The sequence below is a fragment of the Glandiceps talaboti genome, chromosome 17 (assembly GCF_964340395.1).
Source record: "Glandiceps talaboti chromosome 17, keGlaTala1.1, whole genome shotgun sequence".
Taxonomy (NCBI): Eukaryota; Metazoa; Hemichordata; class Enteropneusta; family Spengelidae; genus Glandiceps; species Glandiceps talaboti.
In genome coordinates, this window is record NC_135565.1 from 19,010,614 (window position 1) to 19,034,495 (window position 23,882).

Below are 23,882 nucleotides of genomic sequence, written 5' to 3' on the forward strand. Positions count from 1 at the left end.
TGTTGCCTCGTGACGTCAGAAATCACTGACAATGCCATGGATACCTATTGAAAGCTTTGGTGATCATGCGCTATAGTATTTCTTGGACCAGGTGCAAAATGAAGTTAAATTTTATAACTTAGACTGAGTGTTTGCACAGATCTTCTTCATCATTGACTATTTACACTTATTGTATTCAGAAGTTAAGATTGTGAAGTGAGAAACTACTTAAATTGGTTTTTTTTTTAGATAAATAGAGTGACTATGTAAAATTGTTAATATTTCATTCAAACACTAAGTGTCTTTTATTTCATTTGTATTTAGATTAATTTAAACCATTCAGTAAGTGATTATGTTAGACTCATTGTCACATTACTAGTCCCAAGTACTAGTCTCCCTCACTTGGATAAAATAATTGTGGCTACGAGTTCAACAAATGACCCTGCAGCTCACTTTACAGTATACTCAGTGATAATGTAAAACTTAAACTATTCACTGTGTCAGAGCTATGGCAACACTTTGATATGTATATCGAGTACATCGCGGTCTATTCTCATGTATACATCAACACATTTAAAGGAAGATGTTTTAATGCCATGTCTAAGAATTATGATTTCATTTCACTGTGTACGTTCACACATGAAAAGAAATGTTTAGTTTTGTAAATAAAACCATTTGTACTTTATACAATCATCCTCGTGTTTACTAGAAAGTATTCAATGAATACACAACACAACACAACACTACACAAACAAAACAACACTGCACAACACAACACAACACTGCACAACACAACACAACACAACACAACACAACACAACACTGCACATCACTACACAGCGCAGAACACAGCACAACACAACACAGCACAACAGCACTACACAGCACAGCACAGAACACAACACAGTATAACACAACACAACACTGCACAACACAGCACAACAGCACAGCACATGTACATGTACAACAGCACAACACTGCACAACACAACACTGCACAACACAACAGTGCAGAACACAGCAGAGCAGAACACAACACTGCACAGCACAGAACACAACACAGCACAACACAACACAGCACAACAGTACTACATAGCACAGAACACAACACAACACAACACAACACAACACAACACAGCACAACACAACACAACACAACACTGCACAACACAGCACAACAGCACAGCACAGCACAAGTACAACAGCACAACACTGCACAACTGCACAGCACAGCACAATACAACACAACACAACACAGTACAGTACAGAACACAGCACAACACTACACAGCACAGAACACAACACAGCACAACACAACAGAACACAACTCAACACAGCACAACACATGTACAACACCACAACACAACACAAAACACAACACAACACAACACTGCACTGCACAACACTGCACAACACAACACAACACAACACAACACAACACAACACAACACAACACAACACAACACAGTGCAGAACACATCACAACACAACACATTAATACTTTATTTTAATGAGGGCAAATATAGTTGACGAAACAACTAATCGAGTTTTGTCCTCAGAGAAAAAAACAAACAAACAACAACAACAAGAACAACAAGAACAACAACAACAACAACAACAACAACAACAACAACAAAGCGAAGCAAAACAAAAACATACATATCACACAAATCCGGAGAAGTATTAAACTAAATTCGGAAACAATTACTCACAAATCTTAACACAACACAACACACCATAACAGCACAGCACATGTACAGCAGCACAACACAACACAACACAACACAACACAACACAACACAACACAACACAACACAAAGAACACAACACAGCACAACACAACACAACACAACACAGCACAACAGAACAGCACATGTACAGCAGCACCACAGAACAGAACAGAACACAACACAACACAACACAACACAACACTGAACAGCATAGCGCAGAACACAGCACAGCACAAAACAACACAACACAACACAACACAACACAACACACGATATTATTTGGATGAATCTCGTCACATTTTCATTTGACACTCATTTAAAATCCTCCATAACACATATTAAAATCATCTTAGAAGTTCCCGTTATCTGACACATAGTTTAAACAATATGAACCAAACAACGAGTAGTGTAACAAATTCAGATATCTTGGTCACAAACTAATTATTCTAATTGTACAAACAGTGATTTGTTGTTGAAACTGTCAAAATAATCAGTGCCCCGTGTGAGGATCGAACTCACGACCTTCAGATTATGAGACTGACGCGCTGCCTACTGCGCTAACGAGGCTGCTGAACGTATCTTGTACATTTTGTATTTTGAATATCGCAGGCAATTATAGGTACAGCAACGATATCGAGAGTTGATATCAGTGATCACGAATATTAGATAACCTATACTCTCAAAGTTCAAGTTTTATCTAAGGGACCGGTCAGTTCTGCAGCCGGGGGGGGGGGGTTCGGTCAGTTCTGCAGCGGGGGGGGGGGTTCAGTGGATTTTTCCATCGGGCAGACAAAGGGTCATTGACCCCCACCCATCTGTACAACCAAAAACAGGCTGTCCCTCATCAATTAATTCTAAAACATGATGACCCCCCCCCCCCATATATCATATTCACATGACAGGTATTTTTTTATCGTGACTCCGTGTGGGATGCTTGACCGTCTTGCAAATACTTTATAAGATCCCAGGATAGCATTTCATAATTATAATTATTGACAACACAGGGTAAATATATTCCAAAAGGAGTTTAATAGAATCTTGACAGTGAAAGTTAGGGGGGGGGGGAAGCTTGAGAAGGCAATATGTCCACTTCGGGGGGGGGGGGGGTGTCCTCTATAGGCCCTGGAGAATTTTATCACAGGGAGCTCAGGCTCAGTTAGTTTTGTTTACAAATACAAACAACATGTAAACAAACAAACAAATCACAAATACAAGCAAACAAGTAAGTAAAGAAATAAACAAACAAACAAACACACACACACAAACAAACAAACAAACAAACAAACAAAAACAATTAAACCGACAAATTAGTAGATACATACATGAAAAAACAACAACAAACCAACGGACAAACCCTACCCCCGCAATTGTCACCATGTTTGTTCATTGGTTTGTTGTTGTTTACTTATGTATCTACTCATTTGTCGGTTTATTTGTTTTTGTCTGTTTGTTTACGTGTGTGTGTGTGTGTGTTTGTTTACTTACTTACTTATTTGTTTGTATTTGTGTTTTGTTTGTTTATTTACTTGTTTGTTTGTATTTGTAAACAAAACTAACTGAGCTCCCTGTGCTTAAATGCCAATTTTTAGATTATTCAGACACTTTCAGACAATAATTTCCAAGCTTTACAAGACAACACCAACATGTAAAAAGCAACTACATAGGATCTAGGAGAAAATATTTTGGTCAATCTTTTTATAGCCCTTCCCTTCACACTCTCAAAATTTTCGAGGGGCTACACAGATTTTTATATATTATAAACAAAATTATAAAGCATACATACATACATACATACATACATACATACATACATACATACATACATACATACATACATACATACATACATACATACATACATACATACATAATTCAGAGTTAGTTCAATGTTTACATACATACATACATACATACATACATACATACATACATACATACATACATACACACATACATACATACATACATACATACATACATACATACATACATACATACATACATACATACATACATACATACATACATACATACATACATACATACATACATACATACATACATACATACATACATACATACATACATACATACATACATACACACATACATACATACATACATACATACATACATACATACATACATACATACATACATACATACATACATACATACATACATACATACATACATACATACATACATACATACATACCTAACTACATATACCTACCTCCATCCATCCATAGAATAAAACAAATATACAGATAAAACATATTTATTTATGTGTTGATACTTGTCATGACATGATGTAAAATGAAATGTACATGGCAACACTTTTCAAAATATAATTAATGAAAATATGGTAAAAATATAATTATATATCATAATATAATTAAAACAATGTATGTTTTGTTAGGCTTGAATAAATAAATTTGATACTACTGGTCCATGTCATCTCAAAATTTAATATAAGCACCAACAATAAATGGTTTATTTAACTTTAACACAGGAAATTGTAGCTTTCACAGAAATGTAATTGTTTCTCAACACACGTTGGGAAGACGGCTATCACCAGGAACAAAGCTAATGACACAAAATGACGGAAATAGAGGTAAATAAAGACATCTAGTTGCTTTCACCACATCAGACTTTAATCAGATAAGTCAGTAGTAATCCATCACACATTGACAGGTGATTGTAATTAGGGACTTCATTCACGAAAAACAGTCTCCAGATATGAAAATAACATTTATTACCAAGCTCTCCATTCCAGTCTGCATTGTTAGTTATGTGTGGATGTGAAAACGTTATCAGTTTATCAGCTCTTGGTGGTAATTTAAAATTTAGCACTGAATGTTCTCTTGGAAATTGGTGTTCAACTTCCACTAATGTTGGAAAATATCTCTGATGCGAAAGCAAATGAATAGTTTCTAGATGAGTACATTACATAAACTGTACAGTCCCGGGTTTACAAATTTGATCAAGATGTCAGTCTCCACACCATATATTTGCTTCAAGTGATTTCACATCCCCAAAAGCCATACAAATACAACAGTATGATTTTTCAGTTTACATGTCTTGTGCAAACAAGTCTTCACAGAAGACATAGCTTCCAACAAAGTTATGATGTAAATTGTGAAATTTTACAACAAATATGGCTGTCACTAGGCCATATTTGTTTCAGTTGCATGACAAAGGGATGTACATATATAGTATGTTACCTTTGTGCTAGGTTTGGTTGATATTAGTTGGTTCACGCCAGAAATATGAGGGTGAAGGTACACACATGCAGGAACGTACACACCCCACAGTAATAGCCCCCTTCAGGCAGTGCCTGCTGGGGCTAATTACAAACACACACAAGTTCCACTACCATTCAAGCAAGCGAAATATTCAACACAACCTACTTCTTGAAAAAGTACACTAAGACTGACTTACAACACTAAAATGACCACTGTGCATCAACAAAACGTTGCAAGTTTTATTTTATCATAATTAATATGTATTACTGTCATAAAAACATATTTATTTCATTAAAAGGAACTCTGAAATAAGACATTATTCGATACAGATAAAGACATTCAGTCACTTCCTTTGATCAAGTTCTTTCTAAACAGTAATATCTTTACATTCCCCTTCACTATTCCTCAAAGGGGCACGAGCTGAGTTTATACATTTTGAGGATAATGCTTGTTGCATATAAAAAGGTATTAAATGAAGTACACTTAATCATCACTTGCAATTGACTGAACTCTATAAACCTACTATTAAGATATAACTTAGAAATGATTTGATGACGTAATTTATTATACTATAAAAATGTTGAGGAATAGACCTTTGCAAAATTTGCCATGGCATGGTGGCGCTCTCCTTCCTGTTTGTATGTACCTTGGAGGTATACATGGTATAGGTTACTCGGTTAATCATACAGCACTGCTGCTGTTCTCAATGTCTGAACAATAAGAACATATCCCTGATGTACATTTCTACAGAAAACCAAGGGACAAAGCTCTTAAGAAACGGTACTATGAGGTTATGATACCCCCAATTTGAGTGAGGGCGCTGTATTGTCAATTTCCTGTTTGCAGTCTGAAATGGCCTATTCATATACAGCAATCTACTGTTCTAACAATGCCAGAAGACAAATGTAATGTTACAAAGACCAAGCATCTATACTAGAATAGTTTAATCAAGGTTTTATGTAACTATTTTCACTTGAGTAAAAAGCTTATAAACTCAGCTTGTGCCACTTTAAGTTCGTACATTACACACTGGGACAACATGACATGATACAAGTTTATGTGCACATTACAGAATGACAAATTGTAATACATGTAATTTATATCATAGCAGTACAAAAATATGCAATACAAACTGTAATTCTCTTACAAGGAATTGTTCAGCTGCTGTATGGATGTATATATTAATACTGAACAGATTGCTAGTCACTCTAACACAACTTAATTGTGTTAGTATTCTCCATTTTAATTTTGTGTGTCTTGGAAGAATTCACTAATTTTCTAAGTGTCCTCCAATTGGTAAGATTGGGATTTACTTTAAGGTGTGACAGATATTTGTGTACACTGCTCAAAACTTGAAAATATCAGTAACTCCTCCTAATTCTTGTTTTGTGTATCTTTGTAGAATTCACTATTTTTCCATGTGTCCTCTCTCTCTAGTGGTAAAACAGGAATTTACTTTAAGGTGCGACAGGTATTTGTGTACACTACTCAACACTTGAAAATATCAGTAACTGCTTCTAATTCTTGTTTTGTGTGTCTCAGAAGAAATCACTATTTTTCTAAATGTCCTAAATTGTGGCAGTAATCTTCATTTTAATCTGTGTCTGTCTTGGAAGAATTCACTATTTTTTCTAAATGTCCTCTAGTCGGTAAGACTGGGATTTACTTTAAGGTGTGACAGGTATTCATATACATTTCTCAAAACTTGAATATATCAGTATCTTCTAATTCCTATCTCTTCACCAATTTGTTTCTGGGTGATTTTCTCCTTTTTAAACTTTCATTTTAAATAGAACATGGAAATAATAACAACTGTATCATGATGGTGAATATAATATTGACTACATCAAGGTATTTAAACTTTGCTGATTTTACCCAACCATGGATTGTAATCCCATCATCTGTAAATTGTTCATTGCATGAACCCAGTTACACATAGTATCACATGGTGAGTGTACTATTTCACATATTGTGTTGTATCTGTGGAATACACTATCATTTGAATTATGTCAGAAACCTACAGTTAATTCCTTCAGTAAAATTGAAAGATTTATCTATTTTCCACAGCCTTGTATTTATAACTGTACATTACCTCTCAACTTTTACATCACATTAGAAAATGCATGACACTAAATAAACTGAGTGAGTGATTGATAATCAAAGAGCTTTCCTTAACTTTATGATTCTCTACTGCTAGGAATACAAAAGCTGCAAAACTGGATTTTAAGGAACACATTCTTACTACCTGTAATAGATTTTACCTCATGCTAAACGGTCAAAATAGAACAGGATAGACTAATTTTCATGTCCTATAGTAACGAATGTGAAGAGTGGTAGTTATGGTGTCAATTGCTCACACTTGTAATACATCATTCTGATCAAAGGCATCTCTAGACTTACAGCTGTAATGGTTGTAATACAATCTCTATACATGCAGAAAAGTGACAAAGCAAATAAAGTGACATTTTACAATAGAAAATTTGTTCTTTATGAGTAATAAGACAATACAGTATTTCAAAGGCATAGAATGATATATACTGATATAAATATTCAAAAATGTGTGTTTTCTGGAAATTGAGGGAAAAACGATGATTTCTGAATGGACACAAAGATTCATATTAAAATCTACACAAGGAAGTACAAGACTGACTCTGAATAAATGTATTACACAATAAGTTAATTTGTTGACAAAAAAGTGATATTTTTAGCACAAAATGTTATTCAAGAAAGTTTCTAAAAAGTTTCGAGACATCAATAGTTGGGAAAAGCATTACCAAATGGAAGTTTTTAAAAAATGTACAATATATTTATAATGAATAAATTAACGTTTAACACCCTATATGTATGAGATATAAACAAAAAGAAATGTGTTTCACTTAAGAGGGACAAGCAGATTGAACTACTGGTTGTATACAGCGCCCTCATTCGGTCATATGACATGTTATAGAATCATATATAATAATGACTTAAGAAGACTGCAGTAAGTAATTTTACAAAAATATACTTAGTAAATTATTCGAGTTCAGCACTAACACTAGAAATAAAAGAACTCTTAATTTTGGATCACATGGGAAGAATATCAAGGTATTAAAGTGCAAAGACTTGCCATTATAATATTTGAAAAAAAAACCACTTTAAGGGGCACTGAACATAAGAAATTAATGTTACTGATGACAATTTACAAATCATACAAAACAAAATGTAACAGTCATCCAGTGAGAACATTATTTTTTAGTAAAAATTGTTTTAATCTTTTGTTGGGTAAAGAAATTTTGTGCATTTCATTTTGACAAAGTGTTATCTGATACTTGGGAATACAATGGTTTCTGGGGACTTTGAGTTTACTGAAAAGAGAAATACGCTTTTTACTGGGACCTAGCTATCACTGATTTAGGATGTTTTGGATGCAAAGCAATGTGGCACAGGAATTTTATTTCAGCCAAAACCAAACAATAACAACACAGCAACTATAAAAGTGAAAATAAATTTCAAAAAATGTCCGGTATTTGATAATATTTGTTTATGTACTCTTGGGACATGATATTTTGGTGCAGTGCTAATCCTCTTTCTCCCTCTGGAGTGTTTGCGGTAGAATGTGCCTTGGGAACAAATTTCCCTACAAATTAAAATTCTTTAACTCTCTCCAAACTTTGCCATATGATAGCTTTCTCCACCCATTTTGAAATAATAAAAGAATTTTGGAGGTTTACCGTCTTGTTTTCAAGGAAATAAACAATCCTTTATTTTCTCATAGAGTGAACACAGTATTTGGCAGCCATATTGGATTCTATTTTCCTATAGACTTAACACAGTATTTGGTGGCCATATTGGATTCTATTTTCCTATAGACTTAACACAGTATTTGGCAGCCATATTGGATTCTATTTTCCCATAGACTTAACACAGTATTTGGTGGCCATATTGGACTCTAAGAGTTATCACAGTATTTGGTGGCCATATTGAATTCTAAAATCACTAAATTTTGCTATCATTTTGACCTCTATTTAAAAATTTGTATGGTGATCCTGGATTTTTCTTGTTTTTTATTGATTTTAACTGAGAATAGTTGGAGTTTTCTACAACACAACAGCAAATATTGAAAGTTTAAAATGACTCCAGATTTTATTGAATTCTAAAATCACTAAATTTTGCTATCATTTTGACCTCTATTTAAAAATTTGTATGGTGATCCTGGATTTTTCTTGTTTTTTATTGATTTTAACTGAGAATAGTTGGAGTTTTCTACAACACAACAGCAAATATTGAAAGTTTATTTTCGAGGCACATTCTATGTTATATAAAGTCAACTACCAGTATATTTAGGAAACAATTCAGAGTTCTTTCAGTTTAATGTTATGTTCTTCTACAAAATATTTTACATGAGTATTTAAAGTCAACGTTCTACACAGTGTTGAAATTTCACACAAAGTACATGTACTAAAAAATACGCTTAAAATGCAAACTTAAAATAGAAAAGCATTCAATATAAAAATTTTCTGTCGAAAATACACTAAAAAAGATAAGACTTTGCAGTGTCTATAAAAAGAGAACAGTAAAAGGCGAGAGAGAAGAATTATGTACAGATAACCTTCAAGCTGAGACAAGATCCCTGACTTCTGGCAACAGCCTTTCATATTTTGGAAACCAAATCTCAAACTCCTCACTTTGGTAAAAGACAAAAACAAAACATCCAACCCTCCAAAATATCAACTTCCAGGTTTTACCAAAATCACTTCAAGATGTTATCAAAATGACTCCAGATTTTAGCAAAATCACTTCAAGATGTTATCAAAATCACTTCCAGATTTTACCAAAATGACTTCAAGATGTTATCAAAATGACTCCAGATTTTAGCAAAATCACTTCAAGATGTTATCAAAATCACTTCCAGATTTTACCAAAATCACTTCAAGATGTTATCAAAATGACTCCAGATTTTAGCAAAATCACTTCAAGATGTTATCAAAATGACTCCAGATTTTAGCAAAATTACTTCAAGATGTTATCAAAATCACTTCCAGATTTTACCAAAATCACTTCAAGATGTTATCAAAATCACTTCCAGATTTTAGCAAAATCACTTCAAGATGTTATCAAAATGACTCCAGATTTTAGCAAAATCACTTCAAGATTTTATCAAAATGACTCCAGATTTTAGCAAAATTACTTCCAGATTTTATCAAAATGACTCCAGATTTTACTAAAATGACTTTGGGTTGGAGTTAAACCTTAAACGCTAAAGAATCAACTTCAAGGTTGAACAAGGTCTCTGCCCTTTATCAACACATTTCTAGATTTTGATAAAATCTTCAACATCTAATTATCGTCTGCCAGATTTCCCCAAAATCTTCCAACTTTACTAATCAAACTTCTAGGTTTTATCAAGTTCTCCATCTCTTACTTATCCACAGCTACATATTTCAAAGCTTTGAATCCATACTTCTTTGCCATGTCTTTCTGAAATTCTGATTTTAAAATCTTTAAACACCTGTAAACAGAAAATAAATATATGTTATCTTCAAACTGATAAACAAAAGAATAACAATTTTTACAGTACATGTGTATTAACAATTTGAGAAGTAAAATTCAAGTTACCGGTACATGGTGAATTATCCAACACACACACACACACACACACACACACACACACACACACTCTCTCTCTCTCTCTCTCTCTCTAATATATATATATATATATATATATATATATATATAATTACATCCCCATTGTGTGCGTGTGTGTGTGTGTGCACGTGTGTGTGTGTGTGTGTGTGTGCACGTGTGTGTCGGTGCATGTGTATTTGGGTAAACCCCCCATTCTACTTACTCTCTGTACTGCTCACTGGCTCTGAATTTTGCAATGTCAAAACTTGGAGCATGTGGCATATGGATCATAAAAGCATTTGGAAGTACAATAAACTCATATCTGAAAGAAATGAACACAAAAATTACAGTTGTACAACTTTGGGTTGAATATGACAATAACCTTACTGACTGTATAACATTGAGCAACACCACAAGGTATAGTAGAGAATGTAAGTAAATAAACTTTTAACATTGAGTAATTGAAAATGGCACAGCTTGGACGTTACATTTTTAAATATGGTACAAGGGACAAATGTAATTCCTAAATTAAACAGTTTGACCAAAAACGGTCAGCTTGGTATATCAAATGATTTGCAAAGGTTATAATGCACAAACAGTTCAGAGGTTTTTAGCATTGAGCTTTCAATCTGTCTTGGTCAACAATCCTCATCAGAAGTACTTTATTGTAACGAAGGACTTAGTCTAATAAATATACACCTTGTCTGAACATCATCGGGTGCAACTCCAATAGAAGTTTAGTAAATTTATACATACACATGTAAAATTGTGGAAGTGAATTCCTAGAAAAAAAAATTCTAATTTCCAAAACTAAATTATTACTGATATTTTCAGGAATAATAGCCATAATTATAAACTTACCCCTGAGCATCTAATTCCATTATATGTGCTACTTTATTCCATCCAAAGCCTACAAATCTAGTGTCATACTGAGGACAATCTTTCTTCACTACAACGTACGGCTCAAAGTCTGCTTCCCATAGAACCTGGAACAAACATTTATACATTTACAGAAAATATTGTAGTAATTTGATTATTAGTAGAGTGTGTTATACATTTTGTGTGAATACGATTGGGTGCAATTGCAATGAAAGTTAGTAAATTTATACATACACAATGTAATGTATATCTGCTTTTGCCATTTACATGTACAACAAAATAATGGTATTGCTTAGTTTTAGAAAAGTTTTCACCTTATATGGCATTAGTTTATAGAATGTTTACCTTTTATGGTATTGCTTTGAATTTTAGACAGATTTCACCTTAGCTTTGACAAGAGCTTTGCACTTTGGTGAAATTTCACTTTGTATGGTATTGCCTGCAGTATATGAAGAGTTTACCTTATATGGTATTGCTGTGCATTTTGGAGAAATTTCACCTTATATGGTATTACTAGCATTATATGAAGAGTTTACCTTATATGGTATTGCCAGCATTTAGTACATGAAGAGTTTAGCTCATATGGTATTGCCTGAAGAGTTTACCTTATACGGTATTGACTGAAGAGTTTACTTTATATGGTATTGCCTGAAGAGTTTACCTTATATGGTATTGCCAGCATTTAATATATGAAGAGTTTACCTTATATGGTATTGCCAGCATTTAATATATGAAGAGTTTACCTTGTATGGTATTACTGTACACTTGAAAGACAATTCACCTTATATGGCATTGTAGATGTCTTCCATTTGGCAAAGTTTGTTGGTGTATTTACTTCTTTGCCATACATGGTATTATAATGTATACTCTTACCTTATATGGTGTTGTGGATGTCCTCCATTTGGCAAAGTTTGTTGGTGCATGTCCTTTCTGCCATATATGGTATTATAATGTATACTCTTACCTTATATGGCATTGTAGATGTCTTCCATTTGGCAAAGTTTGTTGGTGTATTTACTTCTTTGCCATACATGGTATTATAATGTATACTCTTACCTTATATGGTGTTGTGGATGTCCTCCATTTGGCAAAGTTTGTTGGTGCATGTCCTTTCTGCCATATATGGTATTATAATGTATACTCTTACCTTATATGGCATTGTAGATGTCTTCCATTTGGCAAAGTTTGTTGGTGCATGTCCTTTCTGCCATACATGGTATTATAATGTATACTCTTACCTTATATGGTGTTGTGGATGTCCTCCATTTGGCAAAGTTTGTTGGTGCATGTCCTTTCTGCCATACATGGTATCGGAAAGTGTATAAAGTTCCCATGTCTAGCATGGTAAGAAGTTCTGCTTTAGATTTTGGGAAGGTTAGGCGATATCTCAGTGTTTCAAAGGCAGGTACGATAAGAGCCTGGAAGTGAAGAAAAAAAATGGCAAGGTATAAAAGTTTCTTTGTGATAATAAAATGTGACTGTGATTGGATCCCTATTTGTTTCTGTTACAAAAGCTGTGATTGGATCCCATTTACTATTTAAATATTCATTTCTGTTACAAAAGCTGTGATTGGATCCCACTTACTATTTAAATTTAGTTTCTGTTACAAAAGCTGTCATTGGATCACTTACTATTTATATTAGTTTCTGTTACAAAAGCTGTGATTGGATCCCACTTACTATTTATATTAGTTTCTGTTACAAAAGCTGTGATTGGATCCCACTTACTATTTAAATATTCATTTCTGTTACAAAAGCTGTGATTGAATTTAATCTGCAGTAAACTATTTCCATGTTAAAAAAGCTGTGATTGGATGACTATCCTACTATTTGTTTCTGTAATCAGAGCTGTGATTGGATCAAAATGACTATCCTATTTGTTTCTGTAATCAGAGCTGTGAATGGATCAAAATGACTATCCTATTTGTTTCTGTAATAAGAGCTGTGATTGGATCAAAATGACTATCCTATTTGTTTCTGTAATCAGAGCTGTGATTGGATCAAAATGACTATCCTATTTGTTTCTGTAATCAGAGCTGTGATTGGTTTACCTTGTTAGATTTTGTCATGTCCATCATACCAATAGCTTTCTTTAAATAATCATACAATCCATACATAGGAAGGAAGTCAATATCTGATAAATATACATAGGGTGTATTGACTTGTTGTAATGCTACATTGCGTAGAAAGTTGACGGGATAGAATTGCTGTGAACAAAATAAACAAACACACACATTGTGAGATATAATGTACGGTACATACTGCGCAGAAAGTTGAGGACACAGAATTGTGGTGGACATAAAAACAAACACGTAATTTGAAATAATGTACATATTGCTTAGAAAGTTGACGTTACAGAATTGCTGTTGACTAAAAAAAATATAAACACACGTAATTTGAAATAATGTACATATTGCATAGAAAGTTGACGTGATAGAATTGCTGTGGACAAAAACAATATAAACACACATAATTTAAAATATATTGTACACGTTGCATAGAAAGTTGATGGGATAGAATTGCAATGGACATAAAAACAAACACACATAAAATAAAATAATGCATATATTAGTTGAAGGATAGAATTGCTAGTTAACAAAAAAATCCCACACATAATAAGAATTATTGTACATATACACATACATAATTGAATCAAAAGACAAAATCACAAAATTACAACCGATCCGATTATCAATACATTTATAATATTAATATTTTATGTTTTTATATTTTACTTGTTGTTATTGACAAAACTGGGTGTTCAGCAAAAATGGTGCAAAATATCATCCATGTTATCTTAAATTGAATTTTAGTTCCTAGATGTGTCATAAAAAGAACAATCACTAATTTCGTGGTCAACATCATGACTTCCACCATAGATGTGTTAGTTATCTGTGCTTCCACTAAACATACATTACATGTGTGTATAGATATGTGAGAATGTGCTATTTTAACTCTCTAGTATGAGGTAAAATGTTATTACGGGTGCCAAAATTTCACTGAATAATTAATTTTACATTTCACATTATCAAATTTCCAGTTAATCAAAATGTATGTAAGTACTGGTATTAAGTTGGAAATTGCTTTATCCAATGTCATGAAACTACAAATATCAAAGCACTACGAGGAGCTTTAGACGAGACCCTCTAGTCTAGTTCACTTACTGCCACTAGAGGGTGTAGTAGTAGATTGTGACTGGATATGTTGTAGTATAAATGTAAGTATGTAGTTTATAAGGAATACTTTGTTATAAACATCAAAGCACTACTTACCCCATCTTTGTAAACAATGTGATAGCCTACATTCTTTCTAGACATCAATATCTCTGAACTAAGTGCATATCTAAGAAACTGTTGAACCTCAGCATCTGACATATATAGAGCAAAACTGATAGGTCCTGCAGAAGTATAAAAATGCCCAGATTAAGTACTTGTGTGTATATCAATAACTCACAATCATCTCATCCTCATCAGTTCAGATTGTACAACACAGTGGTTTTGCTGAGGGTGGTAAGTTAACAGTGTTTTTGCTAAAGTTGGGGAACCAAGGTAACAGAAAAGGGGAGAGAGGTAAAACTGGCATAGCTTCCCATAGAATCTATTGTCATTTTGGTGTGGAATCCAGGTAAAATGATATGGGAACCCGGTAGATTTTACCTACTTACTACCCTTAAAAAAACATGCAAGTAGGTAAAAATTTACCAAGGTTCCAAATGTAATTGTACCAATGTTCCCAAAAAAAATTACCATAGATTCAATAGGAAATACTGCTATTTTCCCTCTTGGGTTCCCTAACCTTAGCAAAAACATTGACAACATAGCTGGATAAATTACAAAAATAAACAAACATTTAAGAATTAATCCTTTTTTTTTGTAAATCAAGAAGATCCTCCTCACCTAGCCAGTGGTTACATATAGCTTCTAACATTTGTAATCTATCCATTGATAATTGGGCTACCAATGTGACGTCTGTATCACCTAAAGTCTGAAAAATTGAAATACAACATCTATTATTATATATGCACCAGTACTTGCATAAATTAGTGGCATTTCCACTGTAGTGCAAGGTACCAAAAACACTAGTGGTATTTCCACTGTAGTGCAAGGTACCAAAAACACTAGTGGTATTTCCACTGCAGTGCAAGGTACCAAAAACACTAGTGGTATTTACACTGTGGGTACTCGGGGGTATTTTTACTTGTGCTGAAGGTGATTTCTACAGTACTTTCAATCACTACTCTCATGAAAGTCCAGCCGTACAAAACACCACAAGCAATACTCTTGCAAACAACCATGTTATGCCATACTCGAACCTACGCATCAGGGAGTTTTGTCACATGATATAATCTCCACACAGTAGCAAGTATCACAATATAAATTTCAGGTCATCTGACATCTACACTTTGAAGTAACTTTGACTGAGACAGAAGTTCTGCTAAGAGAACATTTCTTGAGAATTTAATTTCAGTTAAAAAGGAAACACCTGCAAAAGTAATGACTGTATTTATTTTTCATTTTTCATTTTCCATTTTTCATTTAGAATATAAATAGTATAAAAGCTATGATATACATATATATATATATATAAATATTTACCTGTATGTATTGGTAATCTAAGTAATATAAATGAATTCTATGGTTTAGTAACTTTTCTCTTCTGAAATCGTAACACTGGTCATCTTCATCAAGTTCTCCAATCTGTAAAATAATGTCAAATATAAGAATTAGTATGAGATGCAATGATACAAATAAAAGGTATGTTTCATAAATAACGAAGTAATTACAATCTATCCTTCTGGACTAACTGTTGTTTTGAATGGCAACAGTTTCACGTCCTATCCTGGATGCTTCTTCAGACCAACTGATGATCTAATGACAGGTAGTTGGTGACACCTGACAGTGTAGAATGGTCAAGTGATGATGAAGGCCATTAAGGAATTTTACTAATCACACTGTTGTACATGCCTTGCCAAGTTATGACAATTCTACTTCAACATATATCAGCACCATCATAAAAATGTTTAGCATAGAATCCTGTCATATGGGGATATTTCCTATCACCTTTCCTCTACGTCTGGCATTTCACTGTAACAACCGTGTGTGCATTCAAATCTAAATTAGATTTGAAATGAGACGAGTTCATTGATATTCATAATGTCATGTATGTCATCCGATGGCAGGAAAAGTTCCAAACAAAACAAGATTTTGTGCATTCTGTCTGACTGAAATCTTGACAGGCATAGGGGGAAAGGTGATAGCAACACAACACATATCACTGGAATCTAGGCTAAGAATTTTTTTAATTCCTGTTAATTATGGTTGTCAAGATAGCTACAAATATTAGATACATTCTGCAACAGTTGTACAAGTTACCCATAACACCAAAGTAAAGCTTTTTCTGTATGTACCACAATCATTTATAGCATCCATATCAAGTGTAAAAGTATACTGTTACATTTGCTAATTAACCACAGTAGAAAGGGTACATGCTGGGCTTGTAAATAAACCAATTGATACAGTGTAACTTTAACACTTGATATGAATGCTATAAATGAGTGTAGCACATAGAGAAAGTGCTTTACTTCAGTGTTACTAGTTGTAAATGAGATAAACAAGAGATAAACATCATAACTTTCTTTACCTCATTTTCTACAGGACTGGACCTCTGGTATGCCTCACAACCAAACAATTCTCTCCTCAGTAAATTCCCATCATACTCTAGGAAAGTCAAATACAGGTTACGGAAGATTTCAATATGTTTATTCTTAACTCTCATCTTTTGAGGTGAATTCCAGTGAATAACTTTGATGTCGGAGATCTCTGTGTAACAACTCTGAAACAAATCATTGAAAAAAGTTAGATTTTATGTATAAGGAATAATGTGATATTGGAATGTATATTTAATAATTATAATAATGTTAGTTCATATACAGCACTTTCCTACGCTGAGCTCAAAGTGCTTAACAATTATTATCCCTGGCATGGATCTAAAGTGGCACAACAGTCCATTATATTTCTTCAACTCCCTGGGGAGCATACAATCCATTGTAACCTTTGTAAATATATAGGATTAAAGCATTTACATGTACATTGCAACCTCTATCCTACCAGGTCTCAAATTATACAGCTGGGTTGACTGAAGCACACTTGTGGTTCAAATCTTGCCAAAGGACTTTATCCACTCAGAAACAAACAGCAGCAACAAGGCTTGAACCCACAACCTGTAGATTTAAGCCGGCTGCTCTAGATATTGCTCTAGATATATCATAACTCCACTGTCAAATGTTCTCTCTGGACATGATATACATGTACTGTTGTGATGAGGTGTTTTTTTTTCAAATTTCAAAAAAGTTGTTTCTGTTTTGAAGTGTCTGCTTTTGGAAGGGCAAGTACAGTGGCCCAGAGATGACATATGAACAATGGAAGGGCAAGTACAGTGGCCAAGAGATGACATATGAACAATGGAAGGGCAAGTACAGTGGCCCAGAGATGACATATGAACATTGGAAGGGCAAGTACAGTGGCCCAGAGATGACATATAAACAATGGAAGGGCAAGCGAGCCGTGACAACTATGATTGCAATGATTGATCAAGTAGTTTGCACACAGTAGGATACATACACATGTAAATGATTGTGTTCTCACCTCACTTCTTGTATTTTCACTCAACTGAACATTCCAAGCACATGGTAACTGGTACACTATGTCTGGGTGTTGCTTGATTACTGCATTTATAATATCCTGTAAAAACAAATATATGAATTCATTGTAACACAGAAGCACTGAGTGTAGACTGACATTTCATTATTGGGATACAGATTTTCTTTTCGTTTTCATGCATATTGTTCATTTTTGGCTGTCTCACAAAAGACAAGAAAGCACACAACATACACTGAATAAGTTCATTGGAATCAGTCTAACTGCCCTAATCCTAGAGATGTCACAAGCAAAACCAACTCTCTTACATTAAACTTATCAGTTAGACATGTAGCAAGAAACTCATCAACTCTCTCAAATCTCACCCGATTAGCTTTAGATATTCATTACAAACTCATAAACTCTCTCTGATCATAATATTATCTCATCATCCAGAATTTGAGAAATATAGACAGAAAGCTCATTAGCTTTTCTGAGATCTTACCTGATCAGCTAAAGACGTTGACAGCATACTCATCAACTCTCTCTCTGCTGTTAATCTCCACATTTGCATCCATTTCATGTGTCTTAGTTTCTTTAAATCAAGTAATATCACACCAGTATTGAAACCCCTTCCCTGTAAAATAGCAATAACAATTTCTTTAAACTTTGACACATTAAACTTCGTTCCTGGTCATTTTCAAATAAATAAAAGAAATCTGGGGTTTCCCTGTCTTGTTTTCAAGGAAACTGACAGTCTTTTATTTTCCCTAACATAGTATTTGGCGGCCATATTGGATCAGCAGGCATATTGGATTGACAGCCATATTGGATAAAAAATGACGAAATTTTGATATCATTTTGACCTCTATTTCCAAAAATTTGTCTTGTGACCCCAGATTTTTTAAAATTGATTTTAACCGAGAATAGTTTTGAATTTCTTGAACAAATTAACAGCATATGTTTAACAAGTCTATTTCCCCAGATGCATTCTACATTAATAGCGAAAAGTTACTGCCTACTGGCACTTGTTACTTCTCACAAGTGCAGACCAAAATCTGTATGTATTGTTTGTTTGTGGTTACTACTCACCAGTGCTGGCCATGGTTTATGTTTAACCCACAGTGTACCAAGATACCAGTCACTTTGGTTCTCAACCAGACCAATAGCTTTCTTGTTCTGTAATTTTCTAAATAATTTCCATAATTCGGCAATATCTATTGCAAAGGTTACATCTGTATCTAATACTATGACCTGAAAAATAGATGGAACAAAGAACTAAATCAACATCAGCTGCAATGGAATGAAGAATGATGGAAACAACAACAACAACAACAACAACAACAACAACAACAAGGGAGAATAAGTTTGAGCTCACCTTGTCTAGGTCTAGAGGTAGGACTTTAGTAAGTACTAATTTCATGAGTCCATATACACCTGAGTAATGTTTGTTAGGAATCCAAGATACATCCTCCTGCAAGGTAAACAAAGACATTTTTATTGTAAATTACTAAACACGACAAATGTATGCTTCATCTTGTTAATTTCACAAGGTTGAACTTGTAAACCATGGATATATGAGTGTTACCAGGTGACTTTCATGGTGTGACCATTATGCTATCACCATGTGACTTTCATGCTGCCATCATGTGACCAGTATGCTTTCACCATGTGACTTTCATGCTGTCATCATGTGACCATCATGCAGTTACCATGTGACTTTCATACTGTCATCATGTGACCATAATACTATAACCAGGTGATCACCATGCTGTCACCATGTGTTTGTCATGTAGTCAAAAACGCAAGAAACTTTGAAAACTCTTCTTTTTGAATTCCTTAATTTTATTGGTTTTACATCCTGTCTGAAGTTCATGTACTTGTAGTTTAAACTTCTGGTATTCACTCTAATGAATGTAAATGTAAGGAAAAATCAAATTATACTAAAATTTGAGAATATAATATCTTACCTTGGAGTCATCTGCTGCATAGAAACTTACATCCACTGAAAGTAGAACATGTAATTAATCTATTAGTTATTTCAAAGTAGAACATAATATTTTCAAAGGGAAACACCAATCCAGGAAATAAAGGCATTTTCATAAACTTTTGGTTCTGCATCACCTACAATCACTTGCAATGTCATAGAAACATTCAGTTGATCTTGTGCCTTTACAGTGTATCTTTGCTATTGCATCATGGGAGTCTGCAGAAATAATATATTCATAGTTGCACAATGAATATTTTGCAGGTGCTCCTAGGCCAAAGACTTGTTGCAATACAGAAGTAGTAGGTGTAAGAGACATTACTTACCTCCTTGTATTTTCCATGTATCAAACAACGTTTGGAGAGTGAGTTTGGCTGGTTTGTCTGATATAAAATGTAAATGTATTGGGTTCTTTCTATAGAATAAGACTGATTTAATGAGTGTTACAACCTCTCTACTGGCGTTGTACCCTGCACATACTATTGCAACATGAAGCACCTAGGAAGTAGATAAAGCAGAACAGAAAAGAACAGTTATCAACTTTTGGATTTGATTTGATTTGATTTGATGTGAGTTCACATGTCTCTACTGGCACTGTAACATGCAATATGACGCAGCTAGGATTTGAATAAAACCAAAAAGAAAAGAACTGAACAGAACAGACATTGTGATTTGATTTGATCTGATCTGATCTGATTTGATTTGATTTGATCTGATTTCATTTGATTTGATTTGATGTGATTTCATGTGTCTCTACTGGCACTGTAACATGCCAATGTGATTGCAACATGAATCATCAAACAACAGAATAGAACAGATGCGTATATGAAAGGACATACACATACACATGTACATTTGTACCATATTGCAATGTACTGTACTCAATAACATAAGATGAACACAACATACATGTATCTGCAGTGCACTTTGTAGAGCATATATCTATGCCAATTCAAAGTACAAAATGTAGTTCTCTTCAACAACTCTACAAGCTAACAAAATCAAATGAAGTGCGCCCTCAACAGATGGACCTCAACAATTGATGGTAATAATATGGCTTCACAAAGACTGAGATCTGGAATTGTCATTGGTTTACAACAAAATCTGATCAACTCTCCACAACAGGACAGAACAGAACAGTAGAAACTTGTGCCCACACTGATTTGATAAAAAAAGAGCAAGTAAGTTTTTGTTTCATCTTGCGAAAAGAGTGCACAACTTTTCCTTTGCTTTGTGAGGTTAACAATTCATGACATGATGAAGCAACATGGGGGTAATGATGGCTTGAAACACTATACACATGTTAGTTTCTAAATACATAGCTAAATCTGGAGTCATGATGGGTGAATGGTTAGTGTGACCGGCTTGGAATCTACAGGTTGTAGGTTCGAGACCTGTCGCTGCCTGCTGTTTGTTTCTGAGTGGCTAAAGTCCTTGGGCAAGATTTGAACCACAACTGTGCCTCAGTCAACCCAGCTGTATTATTGGGGACCTGGTAGGATGTAGGTTGCAATGTTAAGGCTTTAATCCTATGCGCTTAAATGGCTGCAATGGATTGTATGCTCCCCGGGGAGTTGAGGAAGACTAAAGGGCTGTTGTGCCATTCTGATCCGAGCCAGGGGTAATAATTGTAAAGCGCTTTGAGCACGGCGTGGGAAAGCGCTATATAAGAACCCAACATTATTATTATTATTATCAAATCTGTATGTAATACTCACCTCACATTTTGGCACACTTTCCTCCATATTTGTACAAATAATAGTTCCATTTTTGGTTTCTGAATCAAATTTCTCACTTGTAATATTTAGTCCATCTTTACCACCAACCTGACTCTGTACTTGGTAAGACTGCTGTAGTTGAAACTGTGATAAACTGTAAAACAATAATGGGAGAAGTTATCTTCTAATCAATTAAACAGCGCCACCATGAGGCAAGATCAGGACAGTATCATGAAATCACTTCTGCTGTGCTCACTTGAACAGCGCCACCATGAAGTAAGATTGGAACACTGTCATGTGATCATTTTTCCACTGCTCACTTAAACAGCACCACAACAAGGCAATTTTGACATAATACCGCACAACTGGTTGTCCTTCACCAATTTGGACTGTGCCCAGACAAAGTTACCATTACCTTTCCACTTTACTCAGCAACCCACAAAGCACAGATCCAAAGTCTTACTACAAGACTACGAATTTCACAGACTCACCTCAATTGTCTTCTCAACATTTGATTTTCATCTTCTACTTCACGTACTCTTTCAGCCAATGCAGCTTCTCTATTGTTAAATCCCATCAAATTATTTCTATTAAAATTCTCTGTAATCAAAGATAGATAACACTATTAGACTCCAGTCATTGTCTGCTACGTAATCAAAGATAGATAACACTATAATTAGATTCCAGTCATTGTATGCTATGTAATCAACGATAGATAACACTATTAGATTCCAGTCATTGTATGCTATGTAATCAAAGATAGATAACACTATTAGATTCCAGTCATTGTCTGCTATGTAATCAAAGATAGATAACATTATAATATACCTAGTGATAATGCTGTGCCATGATTCGCTAGAATCAGTCACGTGATAGGAAAATAGAATGACTATTTCCCTAGGGAAATAGTTCCATCAACTATTACATGGTCACGTGACCACCACGCCTTGACAGCAGGTCAAAAGAACGATGTCATCTGCCAACCTCAAGAGAAGAGGGCAAGATTTTCATGAGGTATATTATAAAACACATATTGCCTGGCCTATATTTGGGCTATAGCACTCGTTTATTGCCCCCTCATGACTGTGAGCTACCAGAATTACAAGCTATTTCCCTCGGCCTTCGGCCTCGTGAAATAGCATGTGATTCTGGTAACTCACAGTCCCTCGGGTGTAATAAACGGGTGCTATAGCCCTCATGGCCAGGCACTATTAGACTCCAGTCATTGTATGCTACATGTACACATTGCAGGACTATTTTTTATATACAAGTCTATTCAACTCCATTATGTATAAGTATAGTGGACTCTCTTCATTTACAATAAGAAGTCCAATCGTGCTTGACTCTAAAAAACTCTTCTGTTCAATGGCACTAGAGAATACGAACATGACAAGCATTGACAGTAACTTACCATCTCTAGTAATACTGATGTACGTGAGAATTATCAGTGGCACTGACATTAACACTAACAGTAATAAAATGTACTTTTTTCTTGGTCGAAACATGACATGGCCTCTCATTATTTCACACTCAGAGAAATGGTTCACTCCTTTCCACCATCGTTAATATCTGGTAATAGAAAAGAATCAGAATGAAAATTAGAAGATAAAACCACACATTTTTGTACAATACACAGTATGCACATGTATGACACTGTCACAGACAATACAGATTGAATTCAAACTAACTATATAGCTATAAAATTCTGTACATTCTGTGGCGTCACGATGCATGAATGGTTAGCGTGGCCAGGTTGGAATCTGCAGGTTGCAGGTTTGAGCCCCATCGCTGCCGTTTGTTGCTGAGTAGCTAAAGTCCTCGGGTGAGATTTCAACCACAACTGTGCCTCAGTCCACCCAGCTGTAATCCCCGGTAATTGGGGACCTGTTAGGATAGAGGTTGCAATGTGTAAACTTTCATCCTATGTACTTATAAAGGCTGCAATGGATTGTATGCTTCCTAGGGAGTTGAGGAAGTATAAAGGGCTGTTTTGCCCAGTATAGATCCATGCCAGGGGTAATAAGTGCTTAGAGCACAGAGTAGGAAAGTGCTATATAAAAAAACTCCATTACATGTATATGATGTTCACAAATGTGTCTTATA

The 23,882-nt window shown here is 34.5% G+C and overlaps 1 protein-coding gene and 1 non-coding gene across 2 annotated transcripts; both read right to left on the reverse strand.

Annotated features, from left to right (window-relative positions):
* Positions 1–2,202: 2,202 nt before the first annotated feature.
* Trnam-cau (transfer RNA methionine (anticodon CAU)) lies at positions 2,203–2,275 on the reverse strand. Its single transcript has one exon. It is a non-coding gene; the product is annotated as a tRNA-Met (tRNA).
* A 7,931-nt stretch (positions 2,276–10,206) lies between these two features.
* LOC144448157 (xylosyl- and glucuronyltransferase LARGE2s-like) lies at positions 10,207–22,356 on the reverse strand. Its single transcript, XM_078138310.1, has 17 exons — positions 22,271–22,356; positions 21,780–21,933; positions 20,388–20,559; positions 20,045–20,079; positions 19,453–19,548; positions 19,167–19,328; positions 18,580–18,711; positions 18,084–18,179; positions 17,080–17,271; positions 16,035–16,136; positions 15,336–15,423; positions 14,712–14,836; positions 13,491–13,646; positions 12,678–12,857; positions 11,422–11,546; positions 10,784–10,882; positions 10,207–10,444 (listed from the first exon to the last, which is right to left on the reverse strand). Exons 1-17 carry the CDS (start codon positions 22,354–22,356, stop codon positions 10,354–10,356), a joined length of 2,091 nt encoding a protein of 696 aa, XP_077994436.1. The 3' UTR covers positions 10,207–10,353.
* Between the last annotated feature and the right edge of the window lie 1,526 nt (positions 22,357–23,882).